The 21,083-nt window shown below is 39.8% G+C and overlaps 1 protein-coding gene across 2 annotated transcripts; it reads right to left on the bottom strand.

The window, feature by feature from the left end:
• Positions 1 to 5,288: 5,288 nt before the first annotated feature.
• Positions 5,289 to 18,636, bottom strand: GPRC6A (G protein-coupled receptor class C group 6 member A). Of its 2 annotated transcripts, XM_032682016.1 has the most exons (7): positions 18,250 to 18,636; positions 16,347 to 16,650; positions 15,400 to 15,438; positions 13,682 to 14,509; positions 10,551 to 10,763; positions 9,598 to 9,721; positions 5,289 to 8,291 (listed from the first exon to the last, which is right to left on the bottom strand). In XM_032682016.1, exons 1-7 carry the CDS (start codon positions 18,438 to 18,440, stop codon positions 7,183 to 7,185), a joined length of 2,808 nt encoding a protein of 935 aa, XP_032537907.1. In that variant the 5' UTR covers positions 18,441 to 18,636; the 3' UTR covers positions 5,289 to 7,182. The 2 variants fall into 2 exon arrangements, with proteins under 2 accessions (XP_032537907.1, XP_032537908.1); XM_032682017.1 differs by lacking the exon at positions 15,400 to 15,438.
• Between the last annotated feature and the right edge of the window lie 2,447 nt (positions 18,637 to 21,083).

The following is a 21,083-nucleotide window of genomic DNA, read 5'->3' as shown; positions in this document are numbered from 1 at the left end:
CAGTGACAGCTGTTTTTAGAAAAACCCAAACAAACCATAACAACCTTGACTAAGGATTGCAGATTTGCCCTTTAGTACAAACTATCTTCAGCAGCTAGATTGTGTTCACAGGGAGCAACATCTTGCAATTCTTTTTTTTTTTTAAACAACAGTTAAACAGTGTCACAGTTCAGCTTCAATGTATCACTTTTAGCTACTTCTAGTATATACTTGTGATCTTGCAGTTGTAAAAAGACTTTGCTCACCCAGAAAACACAAGGTGGTAACACAAACTTGCCAGCTATGGCACAGAAATGAGTGATTTTTGTGTGTGTATGTTTATGGACTGGCAAATGCAATAAGTCTTTACAGACACTTCCTGATGACTTGAATAGCATTTACAGCTTCTGAGACCTGTCTGAACCTTTCTCTACGGGAAGATGGTGAGACTAACACAGTGCAAGAGAGGTTAGACCATTCAGAAAGCCACTGTCCAGCTCAGCAAACAACAGTGAAACTGTCAGGAACCAACAGGAGCAGGCAGAGGATGTAACTGTTTTATACAGCTCTGCATGCTGCTTATTCTCAACATGTCACCAAAGACAGGGATGTGGTGTGATGATAAAAAGTAGTGTCCTGGAGAGACGTCCAACACACCAACATCCTAAGAAAAGGCAGCAACTGGCATTAGAGGGGTTTCATGTGTTTAGTGGCTGACTCCCTTGGGGGATGCTAACTTTCAACAAGTCAAAGAACCATGGAGTCAGGTTTTGGTGGAAAGGGACCTTCAAAGATCATCTAGTCCAGTGGGTCAACAAGAATGGGAGGTTAAGGCTACGTTAAGTACTCAGTTTTCCTTGGTGGGAAATGCTTCTCTTGTAATGTACTTCCATAAGTTTTCCTGAAATTCAATAATAATAATAATAATTTTTTTGGATGTAATCGTTCAGTAACAGCCAGCTCCCTCATAACTGTTTATGGAAGTGATAAACAGAAATTATTGTTTACCAATAACATCCTTCTCCAATTGCATATTAGGAATAAGCAAAACAAACAAGTCAGTACGTAAATGTAACCAAGGCTGTCTACTCAGATGCATCCAGTTCTCATCCCAGGCTCTGGGGACTCCAGCAAGGAACATTTTCTCATCTTAACCTCTAACCAGGACAGGAAATTCTCTTGCCCTCTAATTTGTTTCCAAGTCTTCAGTGTTGAAAAACCGACTGTTTTAAACTCTGTGGAAAAGCTTTAGATCAGAATCACGCCACTGCTTTCCCTTCATCTCCATGTTCCTCTTGGACAAGGGCAGTGTACTTACGGGATCCTCAGAGGAATCTCTTCTTCTGTCTTGAAACGGCCAGTCCAGAGGAGGATTTTTTTGTCAAACTTGGAGGGTTTGTAACTTGCAACCACCTTGTGAGCCTGTTCAGCTAAAGATTAGGAAAAAACCACTTCGTCAAACCGTGCACTAAGAGTGAATGATGTCTGCTAGTAACGGTGGAAGGGGAAAACCCTGACCGTCCTGGTCATTGGAAGAGCAACCCCAGGTATTAGACCTTCAGGTCTCGCCTCCGCAGAGTGACCTCCGCGGGGTTTCTGGAGCACCCGCACATGCAATGAGTGTTCCTGAGGGTCTGGTTCGAACCCCCGCCGCCCGCAGGCGTGGGTACCCAAGCCAGCAGGAGAACACAGGAGCACCCGAGCTGCCGTGCCACACGCGGGCCGCACCACCGGGAAGCTCTACCCCGCTCGGCCCCGGCCCCGAGTCGCCCGCACACCACCCCGTCAGCCTCGGGGCGCTGCTGCGGAGCTGGTCCCCCGCAGCTCCTCTCTCCCCTTACCGCGGGAGGTGCCCGGGCTCCGGGCGGGCTCCCCGCCGGCGGCGGCTCCCCGCGGAGCGGGCGGCGCGGGCGGGCGGAGCGGTGCGGCGGACAGCAGCCGCCCGGGGCGGAGAAGGGCCGGCAGCATGGCCAGGGCGGCGAGGATTAGCGGCACCCTCTGCCGCGGCGGGCCCCTCTGCCTCGACAGGAGTGGCCCCGGTCCCGATCCCGGTCCCGGCCCCGCCCGGCCCCGCCCCGCCCCGCGGACCCTTCCAGCCGCGCCCGGACGCGAGGCAAGGCGGGACTGCCGCCGACACGGTGGGGATCGGTCCTCTGGAGAAGGCATCCTGCTCACCTGCCTCATTCACGGACTGCAACTCCAATGTGGAAAGGTCAGCTTTCAGGTCAAAACTCGGTTAAAGAAGCAGCCGCAGTAGTTCACCTTCGTGTTAGGACGTGGGCCTGCTGGAGTGAGTCCAGAGAAGAGCCACAAAGATGACCAGAGGGCTGGAGTAACTCTCCCACGAAGACAGGTAGAGAGAGCTGGGGTTGTTCAGCCTGGAGAAGTTCTAAGAAAACCTTACAGCAGCCTTCCAGTAACTAAAGAGGGCCTACAAGAAAGCTGGAGAGAGGCTTTGTACAAGGGTCTATATCCCTATTGCAAGGAGTAATGGCTTTAAGTTGAAACAAAGTAGGTTTAGATTAGGAAGAAATTCTTTCCTATGAGGTTGTTGAGACTCTGGTGCAGGTCGCCCAGAGAAGTTGTGGATGACCCATCCTTGGCAGGTGGGATGGGGCATTGAGCAACCTGGTCAAGTGGAAGGTGTCTCTGCCCATGGCAGGGGAGGATTGGAACTCTGTGATCTTTAAGGTCCCTTCCAACGCAAACCATTCTATGAGTCTATGTTTCAGAGCAAGGTGGATTCAAGTTCTGTAACACAACTGCCCACGTCAATGTTTCTGTCATTTTGCTGCTTTCAGAAGGTTCAAACATACTGATTCTCACCATATACTTTTCCATTTACTTCAATCGAAAACCTTTTTTTCTGTTTCCCTTTCATGTCCTAGTCAGATTAAGCCCTTATTAAAAAAAAGCCTAAGGCAAAACAAAACAAAAAACCACAAAAAATAAATTTCAGTATGAGCATATCCTTGAATAAAAAGATTGTCAGCACAGAACACATATTTAGTAAGAAACAGCCCATGTCAGCATGATATCTGTGACAGTGTATAAGACAGTGTCTCAACAGAATTGTATTTGAGGCACCAAACAGTGGAAGATTTTACGTGCATCAACCAAAGCCAGAGTGACTGCTGACGAACAGAGGAAGTCTTGCTCCCCAGGGAGAATCACTGCCCAGCAACAGCTACAGTCCTGTCTCAGCATGACAGCACAAATGAGGAGTATTGAACTGTTTGTAGCCAAAACCTCCACCTATCTTTTTTTAAGCAGCAGAGCCAGAGGTAAGCATCTTTTTCTGAAAGCAAATTGTTGGGTATAAGAAATCAGAAATTGGTTTTGCCAAAGTGAGTTCTAGCATCCGTTATATTAGAACTTTTTTTAAACTGCCATTTCAACAACATTTCACTCTAGAAAGATATTCAAAAAAATACTTTCTTTTCAGTAAATAGTCCCATGCTGATGTTTTCTTATCTATACATGTACAGTTTTTATTCCAAAATCATTAAAGTAACAACATGTCCTTATTGTTGGTAAAACATCAAAGCCATTCCAATCCATTTAACTCATACCAACTTAAAAAAAAATAAATTCAGAAATCAATCTTCCCACATTCTATTTCAGAACAAAATTTCTGTTTGCTAATGAGACAGTCTCTAGATGGAAGAATCTAGCTCCCTGAATCAAAGCTCTATGCCAGCTTTCCCATGTCCTTCTAAAAATAACAAATAGGAAGAGATGCACCTCTTTGCCCACTCGCATACGCTTTCTGAGCAGCTCTGCCCTTTTTCAGAATATTGTCAAGGAGATGAATACACATTGACAGAAATTACCTAGAGGGTGATACTTTGCCTTCTTCCTGGTCAAAGAGAATGACATAGTGTTAAGCATGCTCCTTGTTCCTGGAGACACATCTGGCAAGGGCAGGAAGAGTCAGCACATCTGAACTGGGCTGCTCAGTGTCATACATTACGAGCAGCATCCCAAACACTGCTATTAGCTGCTACTCATGATGTTAAACCACACATTTAGAGTCACTGCAGTTTCAATGGCCACGAGCAGAGCTGCTGGGAGGAAACCTGGAATGCACATGAGTAATTTTCTGCTCTCACCAAAGAACCACTCTAAAGATTCTGGGCAGCTGAAAGGCATTTCCACATCCAGAGCTACTGAAATCTTGAGGGAATTATGCCCTGGAGAAGATGACTTGAATACTGAGTGACCGTCATAGTCTTCAGTCTCCCTGAAGGTATTGTGCATTGTGTGATAGTGGGTTCAGAATGCATTATTTAGCACCATTAACAATGAATGAGACCCAAAAAGCTTAAATAGTGTTTACATCCAGGGCTGCCTCCTGCTGACTTCAACTAACAACATTTTCACATTTGATTCCTCAATGAACAGCAGTGTATTTGGGGACATTTGTTCTCTCTATTGCTCTCAGAGACAGAAAATGTGCTCATGGGATGTTAGTGTTTTGAGAATTAGTTTTAGGATCTTTCCAAAGTAAACAAGGAGAGTGTACTGTGAGCCAGAAAAAAATGAGCTGACCCCTTTGGCCCCACATGACCTGACCTATGGGCTGTGGCTCTGGGAGCATCATGCTGAGGCTTTGCTATGACTCTGGAAGGTTATTCTGTTCTGTGTTCTGGGGATGAAAATCTGTTTCAGTCTCATTTCATGCCCCCATGACTGGTAACAGGTGGTAACATTGGTGGAATACTTACTGCTCTGGGCAGGCGAAAGTGCGCAAATGCTTCTTTAGCATAATGAACTCCTGTTTTAAACCTTTTCATATCCTCTGTAGCACAATCCCTTTATGTTCTACCTACATATGATCAATTGTTTCTTACAGACAAAACATTTAAAAACATGTAACACAGCTTGCTATAGTGTCTCTTTTTTCTGCCAAGCCAGGCTAGCAAATCTGTTACATGGTCTTAGCTCCGCTGTTGACTGTGCTTTGCACAAGACCGAAGCAGTTGAAGAATTAGATGCAGCAGGTAGGGCTCCTTTGAAAGTCTGCCATATATGGTGTCTTTCCTTAAAGATACCTCAGTAGAGACCTTCACATTGCTGTCACCAGGCCCTGTTCCTCTAGACATTTTCCTCATTGTCCTGTAGGAGGAATGCCCTACCATACACAACTTTCAACCTAAAGGAAGTTTCTAAGAAGCAGACTGAGATCTACAGTGGAAATACCTTACAGGTATGTGTATTGCTGTTGTTCAAGGCCAAACAGAAGATCATGTGGAGAGGTGAGGAAATTAAGTAAGCAAACTCAATTTGAAATAACAATATGACTTTAATCATTCCCTTTCATATAGATTCAAGACATGCTATCCTCAAAGCTTTTGGAAACAATAAATACAGGCATGACATTTGAGCCAAATTGACTTTTCTAACCAGTTGATTGCTGACAGTCATGCAGTGTAAGCTTTGCTTCTCTCTTTTAGGGAGAGACTTCTTGCTGCATTGGCAGTCAAATTGCAGTAATTGTAAACCTTACTATACATAACTTCATATCCAGAAAAGTGTATGCAACAACTGATGTATGAACAGCACTCATCATATAAATATATATGCATAAAACTTCATTCCTCCAATCATCAACACAATGTTTGCAATTACACAAGTCTGTAGGTAAATTGCACTCTTGCCATTCAAATTACTTTAAAATGTCTTCATAGATACACAGTACGTTCCTAGTTTATGCGTCATAATTTCATCGCCCATGTCCATTTTTGAAATGTGATTTATTTTTTATTTTTAACAAAATATGAATAGAAAAATATGGATAAGGGTTACAACATATAAATAAAAATTTTATAAAAATAGATATAAATTACATAACCATAGTACAATATACCTCTGTAACACAAAATCTACTGCTTTTATTTTGCTCTTCTACAACATCCAGTTATTCTGGATCAAAACAGAAGCATGGGCAAAACTCAAGGAATTTAGTATTATTTCACAGTAACGTGTCACAGAAGTTAAAATATGTTTCAGGCTTTCAGAATATGGAAAAGTATTTTTCCTGGTCCTGGACTGACAGTGTAGCTTTGCTGTTTAGAGTCTGAAAAAGCTCTGTGGTACCATTACCCTGACAGAAGAGTTCCTCCTTCTCTGAATTTTCCTTTTGTCTCTCATGCAGAAGGCACAGCACAGCTGTGCTCATGTCCCTACAGAGCAGAGACTCATCCAATGGAGATCATGCCAGTTCAATCTTGTGCTATTTCTGTGTACTGTAACGGTACATTGGCATGTTATTATTGAAAATCAGATTTTTTAAACTTGTATACAACCCCCCAAAATTCCCAGGATGTACTCATGCTGATACTGGTAATTACACTATTTATCCTAATGAGAGGAATCAATAAGTGGTTTTAAGTTTTGACATTACACATTGTCCTTACACTCTCAACTAAGAGAACATCTGGGGACAAACACAGTAGGCTCCCTCTTCATGCATCAGAGGAGGTGCACGAGGTGAATCAGTGTATTTCCTCTGAGTATGGAGAAAAAACGTAGATGAACATATGTATAACTACAGAGCTCCCGAGAAATTGTTTAATTCTTTTATAGACCTGTCTCTAGTTCATTACCATCCTGATAAATACAAGGAACTTTAAAGGTTACTGCAGCACTCATCTGGAATAAAGTGTGCAATTCTGGGGAGGAAAAAAAAGAGATTCACTGATACCAGGTGAAAAAGGTTACATTTGGAAGTTCAGAAGAATGGAAAGCCTATCTTAAAAGTGGAGACTAAAGGACTTGGCTTGTTTAGCCTAGCAAACAAAGGCTGGGACAAGGTTCTCTTTGATCTGTGAAATGGGGCCAGATGAGAAGAATAGCTCCTTAAAGAACTGTGTATCAGAGGCAAAAGAAGTGGAGTAAATTCATGTGGTCCCACCTATGCAACTGTAAGAAATAATAATTTTGTGATTCTTCTGTCTCACTTGAGGAAGGGAGATTGCAGAATAGGTTCCCACAGGTCCTGCAGGGGACTGAGCATCATGGAGCCTGCAGGAGCAAGGACTGGACTCTCAGGGCCAGGAAAGCCTTTCAGATCTGGTAATGGATAACTGCTTAAGTACAGGAGGACAAGAGTTTCACATGTCCTGCTCTCCTTGGGGATGCCAAAAGGAAAGAGATCTTAGAGATAAATAGCTCTCTAAGATGTACTTGACCACTGGCCAGTCATATGCTGGAGACTCTTTTCCTGGCAGCATTTTTAGGAAGAACCTTGCCTTTTATTAGTGGCTGCCCTGGGAGTTGGAACTGGCAGTTTCCATTCACAGAGTTTTTGTCAGTTTTACATGAGTCTGAGATAGGAGCTTGGAAGCTGGGAGACTTTGAGTCCAAAGAAACCTGACTAACATTAAGGCTACCTGCACTTTTAGAGGAATATTTGTAAACCATTTTGAGAAATGCAGATTTCGTGTTTGTTTCTTGCTTGTAAATGATGATATAGCACTTTGGAAGAAAAGTACAGCAGAGGATTCCGTAATTGGATATTAAAACAACGATGATTTCCACTGCTGGCAAGTACTTGCCAAATGTAGTTGCATAGACAGGGATAAATACAATCCATGCTATGAAGTAAATTAGCATGCCAAAAGTGATGAATTTAGCTTCATTGTAGTTCTCTGGCAATTTCCTACCTTTAAAGGCAAATATGAAGCAAATAAAGGCTAGAGCAGCGATGTAGCCCAGCATAATCCCAAAAGCTACAATAGACCCCTCATTGCACTCCAGAATTATTGCTCTTGGGATTGAGAAATTTTGGGTTACAAAAGGTGTCCTAAATATTAGCCAGAAGGTACAAATGATAACTTGAATTCCAGTGCAGGTGGCCACAGTGGGAATAGGTTTATACATGCATTTCAGGAAATTCTGAAGCTTGGGATCAAAGCTGAAGGCTAGTAAAATTTTTAGTGACTTCATTAAAATACATGAAATGCAGAGTGTAAAACTTATGCCAAAGAGTGCTTGCCTAGTTTTACATTTGAATTCTGTGGGTACATCTATGAAGAAGATGGTGCTTAAAAAAATTAAGAAGTGACTGAAGAGAATAACATAGCAGACAGTCAGACCACCAGATGCCTTTACAACTGGTGTGTTCAAGTTTTTAGTAAATATTACACAAATTGACAAAACTAACACAACCCCAAAAGCAGACAGAAGGAGGAGGAAAACAGCAAACCAGTCAGTCCAGGTGAGGAAATAGATTGTCTTTTTGTAGCATGTGGTACTGTTGATGGGAGCCCAGTAGGTTTTGTTGTTACATCGGTAGCAGTAATCCATATCTGGAAGCAGAAAAAAAGGAAGATAATTTAAGAACCCAAAGTAAATAAACTGCGAAGTGTTTTATCGGCCTTGAGATACAGGAGCAACGTGGGGAAGGGCTGCTAAGAGGAAAAGATGTGTCTGACTGCATCTGACTGCTGCTGTCGCCGTCCAGGTGGAGGAGCTGCAGAGCTGCGGTGGCTGCGGTGGCACTGACAGAACTGCCTGCCAGCTGGGAGCAAGGGTTTCCTGCAGCCAGGGACAGGGAGAGGACAGGGAGAATGACCAGGGTTCTAAAACTGTCTTGGTCATCACTGACCAGCAATATGTGACCTGGCCAGAGCTCTGGACAGGCAAACTTTTACTAAAACCTGAACAATAAATAATCAATTCTCTTGCAAAAAATTTGAACTATTTTTCTTTTATTTGTCTATTTTGACAAGAAAACACCCCAATATGCTCATTACAGATAGCTTTTGAAATACAATAACAAGAAGAAACATTGCTTTAGTTTATGATTTGAAAGGTGCTTTTGCTTTGAAATTCTTGTCCTCTGATATGGAGACATTTCACAGCTAATTGAATAAGAAGGTAAAATTTAATTTCCTTCTGCTTTCAGGATATTAAAAGTACAAAGTACCACAGTTTTCTTCATTCCATCTCTCTCCTTCATATTTAATTTTCTCTTTTAAAAATTTTTGCTTAAACCTATAAATGAACCACTGGTAAAGTACACATCAGATTTGATACTAGAAAATATTACTGTACAATTCTGGTAAGCAAAGTACATAACACTTGAACTTCATAGATGCATAGGCTCGTAGAAGAGTTTGGGTTGGAAGGGACCTTAAAAGACCATCTAGTTACAACACCCCTGCCAGAGGCAGGGACACCTTCCACTACATCAGGTAGCTCCATCCAACCTGCCCTTGAACACTTCCAAAGAGGGGGCATCCACAACAACTTCTCTGGGCAACCTGTTCCAGTGCCTCACCACCCTCACAGTAAAGAAATTCTTCCTTATTGGACTGGGCGTACTATGGAAAGACAGGGAGGCAAGACTTTATTTTAATGAGAGTCAGTCTCACTGATAAATCAGCCAGAGTTTCCATTCCAGCAAAGGGTAGCTAGTTACCTGGCCAATCTAACTGCTTTAAGCTTGGTCTCCTAAGAAGCATTTATAGCAAGTTTTATGGGAAACTGATCATAAACATATATTTAAATCCCCTTCCAAAGTTAACCCAAGGCTGTCAAGGCACATTATATACAAACAGAACGATTGTACTGATGTCTCAATAAACTTTTATTTGGATCACAATTCTTTACCTGTTCGATTGCTGTAATGGTTTTCTGGGCAGTAAACACACTCATAGCAGCAGGTATGTGGACTTTCTGTAACCTTTTTCATCTGGCCTGGCTTGCAGTGCTGGGAACACGTTGACTGAACTTTCTGCAGTGCACAAAGAATAAAAAGCAAGCAAACAAAATCTCTAAAAAAACCATTAATATAAACCTCCAGTAACGCTGCAATTTGTATTTTTTTTTTTTTTTTGGTATCGTTCATATTTTACGGGAATCTGAAAGTTAAATTGAACATTTGCTTGCACCACAAAGAGGGGCAAGATTTGAGGTTTTCTTCTGTCCTCAACTGAGTTCACATGCTGAGACTAGAATTCAACCCACTTGGTAAAGCAGTCTCTCCTTGTCCAATTAGTGGGGAGCTGCATCATGAACTCAGACCTCCAGCCACGCACAGATAACAGATTATCCAGCTGGAACTGTCCAGGACCACACACTAGTTCTGTGTACACCAGTGCTGGGGCTACGTGTGGCATCACCTACTCATGTAGCTGTGATGACCCCAGCTCTAACAGGACCAAATAAACAGCAAAGCATCCTCTTTTCTTTTTAAACATAAAACTCAACAGATATGAGTCTTCATGTAAAGAAAGGAAAAAAAATTGTGGTTAATTAGAGAGGGGTTTTTTTTGTACACATTCTTGAGTGGCATCCCTAGGACAGACATAACTTCTCATCTTAGGAAGCCTTCTAGGAGCATTCTAGAGAAATAAATAAATTTTAAATTGATGCTCACAGGCTAATATGCATCTCAGGATGCATGAAAGTGATCAAATATATTCCAAAAGGATTCTTCACTCTTAAAAGAGAACATTAAAATACAAGAGAGATTTCTGGCTGACACATTCAGTTGCAAATGCTGGAGGGAGAAGAAATCATATGAATCAAATTTCACGTTATGTCAATAAATTAAAAATTACCTTTAAATCTAGAAAATCTTTTTTTTTCTCTTCATCCTCAAAGATGAAGTCACCTTTCTCTGCATCATATTCTGCCATAGTGGTGATTTCCATGTGGCCATCGATTTCTTTCCAAAGAAGTACATCGTAACTGGTGCTCATATCTCCATTGGAGTCAAACTTGGCTTCTTTATCATCATCAATGATTACAACTTTTTTAAGTTCTTCAAGGAGCTGCACATAAGGATAAGAAATGATAACATACATCAGTATCGTGTCAGTGTGACAAACTGAGTAATTTAACATTTGTATGGTAAAATCAAGTTAAAAAGAAATGCTTTCAGGACTAAGAAAAGTATTAAAATCTAAATTCATCTTTATAGCTGTTTACAGAATTACATATACAATCCTGTTAACCTTAAAAAATCTATTAATAAAAAATTAATAATTTCTTAACTCTATGCAGTGCGCACAAATACTCGGATTAGTATTCTTTTGCAGCCATGGAAATTTTGGTATAATGTTAGGAGAAAAAATATTCTTGCTTGCAAGAGCTAATGGTCCTTTGACACTCCCCTTCTTGTAAAAAACAAGGGTGAGTGGTACTCCTGCTATTACTTTACTGTCATCAGAGGCAATCTGGGCAACACTTTCTTCCAGAGTAAATTCCCCCAGTATGTCTGGAAATATCTAGCATTGTTCTCAGCTGTGACTCTGACTGAATTTGTGTATGGCAAGGGGAGACTCAGAACTGTCGAATGAACAATATGTGCCAGTTTGCTCAGATGAAGAGATTGGCACAATGGCAATAAACTGCAAGGCCATATTTGATAGGTCATAGGAAATACCAAAATAAGAATGCTTGATAAGGCAATTGTCCAGTTTCATATTGCAATCCATTCTGTTCAACAGGGTAAAATTTCTGCCTCCCTACTCACAAACAGCCAGATCAAAAAGGTCTGTGTAAATATAGAAAAGAGCAGGTTAAGGCAGATATAACCCACTCTCAAGTCATAGGGATATCGTCAAAGAACTTCCATTTGCTACCGTGGTTCTTAATCAAAACAAAGGTTTTATTATTTTGCAGGCCTAGAGACTTTTTGGCAACAGGGATTAACTGACAAGGAAAAAATTTAATGTTTTGGTGAAAGGCTGAGTTCAACTGATTTTGAAAGTCATGCTCTTATATGGATCCATTTGTAACATTTGTAGCATTTAACAAACATGCTGAAAGGTATACTGCCTCAATAGGCTTTGTCAAATATGTGTAACACATCTGGTGTATATAATATGCCATTTTTTCATGTATAATCTAATTTTTTTGAGAGTTCATATAACTTATGAAGAACCAGTATGTTTCTAACCAGTAGTGGATTCAATTTGGATGCTGCATAGTTGTGTGGAACTGAATAGGATTTCTTTTTATTGTATATACTCAGACTAGTCTTTTAATATTTCTCATCTTTACTTTTCCAATTTCTCTAGCAATACGAGGATACCAGAGCTTTTTGAATGCATCTATAACACTGCTGCTTCCTTTGAGAATGCATGCAGGATCACTCTCAAGGAGAAAAGACAACGCAGAAAGAATTGTGTCTTGCAGAATATACCACCTAAGGAGTCTTTCTGCTGTGCCTTTTGCAATTGGACATGTCTATCTCATATTGGCCTCATAAGCCACCAACGTGCTTGTAACAAACATGGATAGAGCCTTCCTAAATCTTCGTTAACGAAGCCTAGCCATGATGATGTAACTGGTGATCATTTTTGTGAAGTCTGTAACACCAATCACTCTGTTGTTTCTCTGTATATAGAGATGTGTGATATGGATTATTTGGATCCTAGGCTTTATCTATATATATATATCTCCCTTTCCAGAAAGTTTAAATGTAGTGTAGAAGAAGTATGTAATGAAAACAACACAAGGAAAATAATTATTGCTTTCAGTTTTCTTTATGAGTGTTTAACAACTTTAAAGAATTTTTAATTTTGATGTTTTGGGATTTGGCTTAACAATGATGTAAATACAGCTCCATAAAGTTGCATTCCTACAGAGTGGTCCTGAATTTGTCTCATTTGCATTTACAAATTCGTGTAAGAGCCCAATTGTTACTGAGTTGTTGGTTGGTTGGTTTGTTGGTGTTGGTTTTTTTCAAATCCTCTATCTTGGTTTGACCTGCCCTGACCTAGGATAAGAGGTCAGAGCAAGTCAGAGTGGTTGTTTGACTTTTAAATTAACATTTGTTTAATCCTCTGAGTAAAAGTGTGTAAAAGTGAATACTCCTAAGCAGGTTCTTGGGTAAAAGGTCAGGTCAGGTTTACTTGTCTGATTTTTCCTCTTCTTTTCCCACCCAGTTGAGTGTGATAATGAGTACCTCACCTATCTTAAAGATTATGTCTAATTTTCCAACCAGTCAATTCAGTATAAATCAAGATGAAACTGAAAATGTGCTGCATTTTCAGTTTCAAGTAGAAATTATTTACAGAGGAAAATACTTGAATTAAGACAAAACAGATACAACGGTGAGAGAGAGAGGAAAATTGAAACTCTTTGGTGGATGTTCCTATCCAGCAGTATCCCCATCTCTCAAAAGCACTCATAGATGTGTATTACACATAGTGGTTTACAGCAACAGGACCAACTACTAGTAGCTGAAGAGCTGATAAGTCAACTGTAGAGTGACTACACATTTTATTTTATCCTGCATGAGTAGCTAGCAAGATGTTCCGTCAAGAAGCCTACAGAATGGAGCCTTCATTCAAGCTGGTGCCTACTCTATGTGCTCTTTGAAGGTGATGGAGGAAGTGTTAGGGTAGCTAATGAAGCCCAGAAGCTAAAGATCCCTTCTCCACTTGTGGAATCACATATTTACAGCCATTGTTATTGTACTCATCAAGGAGGAGGTGATCGTTATGCAGTTACTATCATCCAGTAGCTATCTATATCTACAGTAGAACACATAAGCCAAAAAAGGGAGACAAAACTGGAGTGTAGTTATCACTGCAGCAGCTAGATACTGCTGCTCTAGCAGGAAGAGGAATAAAATGTCATTTAGTAAAAGGACCAAGCTAGAAAAGCCAGGAATGTGGGAGCAAAAAATCAGGTGAAAGTTAGGCAGAAATTATAAGACCTGAAAGAATTAACATCATACCTCCCAGGGAGTGAAGGTAGAGGGATCCTTGCAGTTTCTGTTTTTGCATTGTCCTTTAATTGCATGAGCTATGGCATAGACTGCAAGTATAGTACTTTGGATAAATCCTGGTTCAATGTTAGCATTCAAAAAATCATCTCTCCAGATCTGGTGTTTATTCTCAACATCTTCCAGTAGATCATCCTGGGACTGGTTTGAAATGCACGTTTGAAAATCATAATATTCCAGGTTTGCACAAACTGACAAAAGCATAATATATTCACGTAAAAACTTGTTGTTTTTAGTGGGCTTTTCATGAAGGTTTCTCAGAAAGTTTTGGAATGAGGACATATCTCCACTTTTAAATCCAAATCCCACAATGGTTCCCAGCTGTCTGATATTGGGAATTGTACTGATTTTGACTGCAGTTGACCAGTTATCACTTGCAATCCAGATTTTATTAACGTTCCTCTCAACTGCCTTCTTAAATAATTTGAGCACATGGAACTGTCTCATAAAGACCACAATAACATTTACTCTTGTTTCCTTGACAATCTTCTCAATTGCATGATCAACTTTGGTGTTAAAGGTGCTGTCAGAGAGATAGGCTGGCAGCATTTCTTTAAAAGCTATGCAAACGTTGTTCACCATGGCCTGGACCCCGAAGCTCTCCAGAGCAAACCGCCCATTGTCATCATCAGTGGCTATTACTCCAATCCAGTTCCACCCAGATTCACAGATCAAGTGGGTCATTGCTCTTGTCTGATGAAAATCACTGGGGATAGTCCTGAAGAAAGAAGGAAACCTGATTTTGTCACTGAGGATTTCAGCTGATGATGCAGGACTGACCTAGGAAGAGTGAACAATTCAGTTACAGAGTTGGTCTCCCCCAAGAGATCCAAAGCTACCACAATTGCTCTTTCTTCCAGCCTGACCCAGCCTCCCCTCTTCATGTGAGTGAGCATCAACAAACTACAGCAAATGGAACAAGTGCCCTCTCCCCGCTCTTAGGATTCAGACTTGTGCCCAGTACTGGTTCCACTTTTTTTTGTCCTTATCAGCATAATTCACTGAAGGCAGAGAACAAAACCTTTCAAAATGGATATGACAGTTATGATGGTATAAAGATTTTGGTTTACTCTGTTCAGATACTATCAACATACTATTCAAAACAATAGTTAAAACACTGGAAGCATGAACTATTTTTTGAGTTACTATTCAAATTCCTAGTACTTTTATCTATTGTAGTATTTTTCTATCATTGAGTGTGTTAGTATGGTTCATCCATATACATATATTCTTTCCAAGATTTAATTATTATATATGTTAAAAGAATCATTAAATCTGATTGAAGAACCTCCCAGAAAAGACTAACAAATAGTACAGAGTGCTCTAATTCTTGCGTACAAAATGTTTACTATCTTTTTCTTGTGAATGTAGCTAGAAAAACATAAATTGAACATTGCTATTCCAATCTCTCTAGTTTTAATCCTTCTCTATTTGTTTGATGGAACTTTTCCCCCTACATTGCTTGATGGTTCTTAAAAAGTAAATCTGAGCTTTCCAAAATAAGAGTCACCTGCCTGGAGGTGATACCAAATCTTACAGAAGATTGCAGATGCTATTGATAAGAAAAATCTGCTGGATCCCATTTTCCATCTATGCCCTAATGCAGGTTTGTTTCATACCACTTGCCTTTTAGTTATGTTCAAGTGTGGCACTTCAGTTTTCGTACTTACTATAGCTCCTGTGGTGGCGTTGAAGGTCAGAATTACTTCCTACCATTGCAGAGGAGAAGATTCAGTTAGAAGTTATCTTTGGTTCAGATTCTATGTCTTTTCCAAGTGGTTGGTTACTATGTTGCTACTTTGAAGAGGTTATTTATATCAATTCACAAAACCAAAGTGCAAGACAGGATGGTGTGGAAGTTATCTGCTTTTTTCATGTTGGCCCCAGCTTTGACCCTTACTCTTTCACAATGGTGAAAGTAGGAACATAAGCACTGGCCAAGGCACAAGTGTGGGGCAGTACTAGTCCTAGAGAGGTCAGAAATGAAGAACAACGCTTTGGGAATGGCTGTGTGGATCTAAATGGTTGTGTTCTTTCTCTTCTACTGCTTGAGGAGTAACAGGAGTAAATCTGTGTTTTATAGCAGCCTTCCTCACTTTCCTGTCCATAGTTTTATCTGACTCTAATAATTAATTTCTCTTGGGCAGAAAAGAATTCCCAGATTTCTGTCTAGATTTGACTTAGTCCCTCTTTTTTTTTTTTCAGCTTGAGATTGAGTATTGTCATATTCACCACCTGCCAGACTAGATGTGGCAGCTGTAATTTTGCTGCCTGACCAAAGTCCTAGAGTGTCATCCAAGGTACATTGGAGTAACTGGTACGAACAGGACTGACTAATGGCAACGTCAGGCTGACAAGAGCCCAGCATCACCCCGAAAGAGCACGTGGATGCATGTGCCTCAGGCATATAAAATATCCCTTACTGCTTTTGTTTTGGCAAGTGAATCAAGTCCTCCATTTGGAGCTGAAGTCCACCCCTCTTGATGTCCTTAGATTGAGCCAAATCCTGCCCTGTAGTAAACATGTGGCTTTTGCAAATCCTATGATGAGAAATGCAGCTTTATTCTCCGGTAAATCTGAACCTCTGTTCAAAATAATTCAATTCTCTAAAACCTACCTGTGGGATTAGTTGCAAAGCCAACAGCCTTGAAACTGCCATCGACACCTCCGAGTAGGTGGCTCCAATGACTGCCTTAATTCTCGGGATATAGTTTGAGTAGTTACACTTGAACTCTACAGCATCCTCAGAAGAATTGAATTTTGACAGAAACCTCAGAGCAGATGCCATGGCTTTTGTAACTTCTGCACATGTGTCATATATCTCGTAGCCCAGAGTAACTCCAGATAACAGTGTTGAATTGTTGATTGTTTCAATAGCATGTATCATTGCAAGTGTCTGAAGGAAAACTTGAATTTCAAAGCTGTCAGGAAACACAGGAAGTATTTTTTAGAAAAACATTGCTGGAAACAAGGCTGAAGCAAAGTCAGTTTTGAGCATATCCCTTAGAATTTGACAACTATTGAGAAGAAATTATGGGTAGTAAGTTTTGTGTGATTTTCTTGAGTTTTAGTGTACAAAAGATTAGAAACCATATATTTTTATCTCACCTAATGGAAGATTAAGGAAAATGAACACAAAACTTAATATATGCCTGGAAAAAAAAGTGTTTTTCTGAAAAAAGGGGACTAAAAATTTAATTTTCATACTACATGAAAATTTGCAAGTAATATCTTTGAGAAGTATCTGTCAATGTCAGTTAAAAAATTCCACTTTATTACATCTGTCCAGTAAACCTTTTTGAAAAACATATTTGCTTTCACCAAATGCATCAAGCAAAGGAAGTACGAAATATTTCAGAGTAGAAGGAAATATTTCAGAGGTTGAAGTCTCTAGTGATTGCATTGATGTTTCCAAAATCCTACTTAGATCTGCAAAAGTTAGTACAGCTATTTCCCTCCTCTCCAGTGGATGTTAAAACAGATGCTTAATCAGAATTCTGCTAGCAAAAAAATGTCTGTAATATAACCAACCCTACTCTCAGGCAAACTTCTCTAAAGTTTACAAATCTTGTGATTTGCAACTATTTCAGATGGACCTGAGACAATTTATGACTCCATAGACAAATAAGGGAAGACTGACCAAATTATCAACTTTATCAACATTTTGTTATAAATCCAAATGGATGCCTGCATGTCTATCTGATTATTAGATTCAGATGTGGGATTAAGATGCACGCAAAATTCCAATAAATTTTGAGGATATGAACCTGTATTTAAATTAAACAAAATGCATATTTGGGGTTCCTGGGCTTAGGAAAGCTTTGTTATACTTAAAATGAAGTTCTTCACCAGGTTTCCTTTTCATGCATTCCAGAAAAATGGATGTTTCAAGCACAGAAGGATTTGGAGCCAATAAAATAAATATTCTGGTGCACACTCTGAACCTGAATACTTTCATCACATGGTGTTTATATGTAGTCTATCATGTAACATAATACCATGATTATGATTCAGAGAGTAATAATTACAGTAATTATAAAAATAATTACAATGCCGTCTGCAAGGCACTGTCGCAGGTGCCCTGTGAGGTGGGAAGCATACTTGACTATGGGCTTAGGTAAAATGTGTTCTGCCTGTGTTCAAATTATGTGGGTTCAACTTCTTAACAAAAAATGATTAGCTGCACAGCAGAGTCCTTAACTCCTATAGCAAATTAACATTTCCATGGAAATTAAATGATTGTTCAGCACAAACCTCCAAGGCTACTAGATTACCTATGAAGACTGAAATAGGATAAAATGCTCATTCCATTCCTCAGGCAGCCACAGTATTTTTTACTGTAACTTTGCCATGCTTTATCACCCTGTATTAATTTATGTGAAATTTGTGTGATGTCCAAAGTATTTTTAAGGACTAAGAAAAGCAAAAGGACCAGAATTTGTTCACCTTAATGTAAGAGTTACGTGCCCAATTTCAGTGACCTCTTCTTTGCTAGATATGTAATTTCCAGTATTACTCACCCGGCACAGTTCTGAATTACTGGCTTGATGGGATCTTCTGGATGCAGCATTTCGTTATGAACTGCAAACAAGCCTCCAATAATGATGTCTCCTGGAGAACTGGCACCCACGAAGTCGACAGCATTCTGGCAAGAGAAAGCAAGATCAATGCCTATCACAAAGCAGGGGACCAAAAAGCTGACAAATGCCATGTTTCTGTTTCACTTGCTCACTCCCATCTGCAGGGCCAACAAGGGCTCCTGTGTCATCTGTAAAGAGCAGCAAAGGACAAAGTCTGCACTCAAAGTTAGTCACACCTCATAAGGTGATTGTATTTGCTTCACTGGCTGAGGCTATTTTATTGAAGGTACTAAAGCAATGCTGTCAGAAAAAGTGTGAGGGTGCAGGGATGTGAGAGAGAAGTGGGAGGGAGAAAGATAAGTGAGTTTAAAAGAAAATGTTGGCCATTAAATCTGTTATGTTGTGTTCAAAGTTTATCATACATTATCTGAAACACATGGCAAATGTTTTGGTATAAATTTGGGCTTGTTTTGAATACCTTCCAACAGAGTGCAGGGTGCAAAGAAGCAATCGTGTAATATGGTAGTGATACTACTGTGAAAATATTTTAAGGGTCCAGTCCAAAGAGTACTGAGAAAAGACCCTGCTGCCTCAGTGTGCCTTAGGTCAGACTCTAGTCCAAAAAAAAAAACCCAACCCCAAATTACCAAAAGACTGCCTTTCTCTCAACACTTTTCTATATGTTTTAACATCTTTATATAAAAATTGTTTGATTAAGTTAATAGTCATGGTTGTGATGCACACACATCTCCTAGGGACTTCAGTGGGCTTTGGATCAGGTTCTGTACTTACCAGCCAGGCCGAGTCCGCTGCTGGTTAATGTGATAAACACAGAACGGTGGGAAATATTAGTCCTAGTTTTAGCTTTCTTCCCCCTTTGACTGAGGACACCAGGACACAAAAAGCAGCTCCTGTGCTGTGCAAGAAATGGGAAGTAGCTGTTCTCACTGTTACCATTCCCCTCAGATTCACAGGAATCAGATGCTGTGCCAGGAGGGAACTGGGGAAAAAAAAAGCAGAGGCTGGACTCTCAGCTTTCATAAACTCCAACCATAAACACCAAAGTGAACCTCTTCAGGACAGAAACATGACTTATACAAATAAAAAATACCAACTCACTAAGGGACATAGATCTGACAATAATCCCTCTCTGATCTTGACATTGGTTTATTCCTCTGTTTTCTTGAAATGGCTTCTTCAGATTTTGTTTCTTTTGGTAGTATGCCAAAACTCTCTGAAAAGAACAGGCTCAGTCACAGCGTTCATTGTCTATTATGGTATAAAACCTGGATTTTACATAGAAAATTTGTGTCAATGATTATTTCCTGGCAAGCAAAAAGAGAACTGGGATGTCTGTTATGTATTCTTTCTGATAAGCATAATGCACACCATATAAATTATTTATTATATTTTGCTTGTTTTCTTGCTAGTCTCTTTGTAGCTAGAGTATACATTTGCAACAGAGATATTTCTTGTAAATGCAAATGTAACGGACATATTACTTGCAAATGCAAATGCTAATCCTTAGTTAAGTGAACATTTGACCTCTTTATTATAACAGTTTGTGTTTTTTTCATCTGCCTTCTTTCTTTCCATGTGGAATTCCCACTGCTGGGTCAGTGCATATAGTAAACAGCTGCCTGCATTTTATTTAGTGTATCTGATCACGTACTTTTATGGGGAGATGTTGATACTAGTTTATCCTGCTTCTGCACTGACTTGCAAAAATTCCAGCTATTCCAAAAGTTTTCCTCTTGACTTATAGCAGTGTTAACTGTAGTCAGACTCTGGTTCTGAGTTATGAGACATTCACTTGCCAATATTCATTTACTTGTTCTTTACCAGCCATGCAATGCATCCATGTTCCACATATTCTAGTGTTTCCTTTACCTTGCATATAACTTTGTATATAAAAACTTGTGTATACTTAGATGTAGCTAAAGCATAAGACTGGAACTAGCAATTTCCTTAAGCAAGCCACAAGAAATATTCAACCACATGCCCTTTGTATAAAATGTAACTTTTAAAGGCTTAACACTAAGGATTAAGGATTCAATGAAAATATAGTACTGATCATTTGAAAATTCAGTTTTGTTATAATTTATGATTAGAAACAGAAAAGGAACTTTACTCTGGCTGGTCTCTAAAAACCTATTAATTTCTATGGAAGAGAATTTTACCTACAAGTAAAAAGCCTTTACTTGGTCACTTTGGAAAGTGGAAGTTGCCAAAATAAACATCACATATAATTGGTACATAATTTCATGTTATTTATAAAAACACCACAAAATGAGGTATGCTTCCAATTCAACTACACAGAGTTTATGTCATAGTGTAGAGTTTTTTCGGATTTTATTGTCTTTGTTTTCAAGATCTATATCTCATAATTACCACTAGTGATGAGAAGTACTTAGAAATCTTACTGAAATAGCTCAGCCTACTCTAATACTGCAGAATTGACTGGAATTGTTTGTAAATATCCTTTTTCTTTGGCACTTAAATGCAACAGAGATAAATGTATAGTACAAAATGTTCCTTGCTTCAAGTATAGTGACATATAATTGACACAACACTAGACTTTCACAGTCGTCTGCATAGGAGTATTTCCTGGCAGGTAGAATCAAGCATAGGATTCTTGAAGTACCATCACGTCTCGCAAACAGACTTGGACAGGTTGTGGCTTTTGTGCAGAGGGAAGTTTTGCAACTGTCAGTAGCTTGGTCAAGCAAAGAGAGACTATACTCTGCAGGAAACAAACACCGATATTTTGGCCG

This window comes from Chiroxiphia lanceolata, chromosome 3, assembly GCF_009829145.1.
Source record: "Chiroxiphia lanceolata isolate bChiLan1 chromosome 3, bChiLan1.pri, whole genome shotgun sequence".
Lineage (NCBI taxonomy): Eukaryota > Metazoa > Chordata > Aves > Passeriformes > Pipridae > Chiroxiphia > Chiroxiphia lanceolata.
This window is presented reverse-complemented; position numbering and strand designations above follow the sequence as displayed.

What these genes read in the sequence shown, in the direction of transcription:
- GPRC6A (XM_032682016.1), bottom strand. Translation starts at nt 18,440, where the DNA reads ATGGCATTTGTCAGCTTTTTGGTCCCCTGCTTTGTGATAGGCATTGAT. An exon ending in GTAATTCAGAACTGTGCCGG is followed by an intron (nt 16,651 to 18,249) that starts GTGAGTAATACT and finishes GTTTCCTGACAG; the next exon opens with CTTTGAAATTCAAGTTTTCC. An exon ending in CCATTACAGCAATCGAACAG is followed by an intron (nt 8,292 to 9,597) that starts GTAAAGAATTGT and finishes TTCTGCTTCCAG; the next exon opens with ATATGGATTACTGCTACCGA.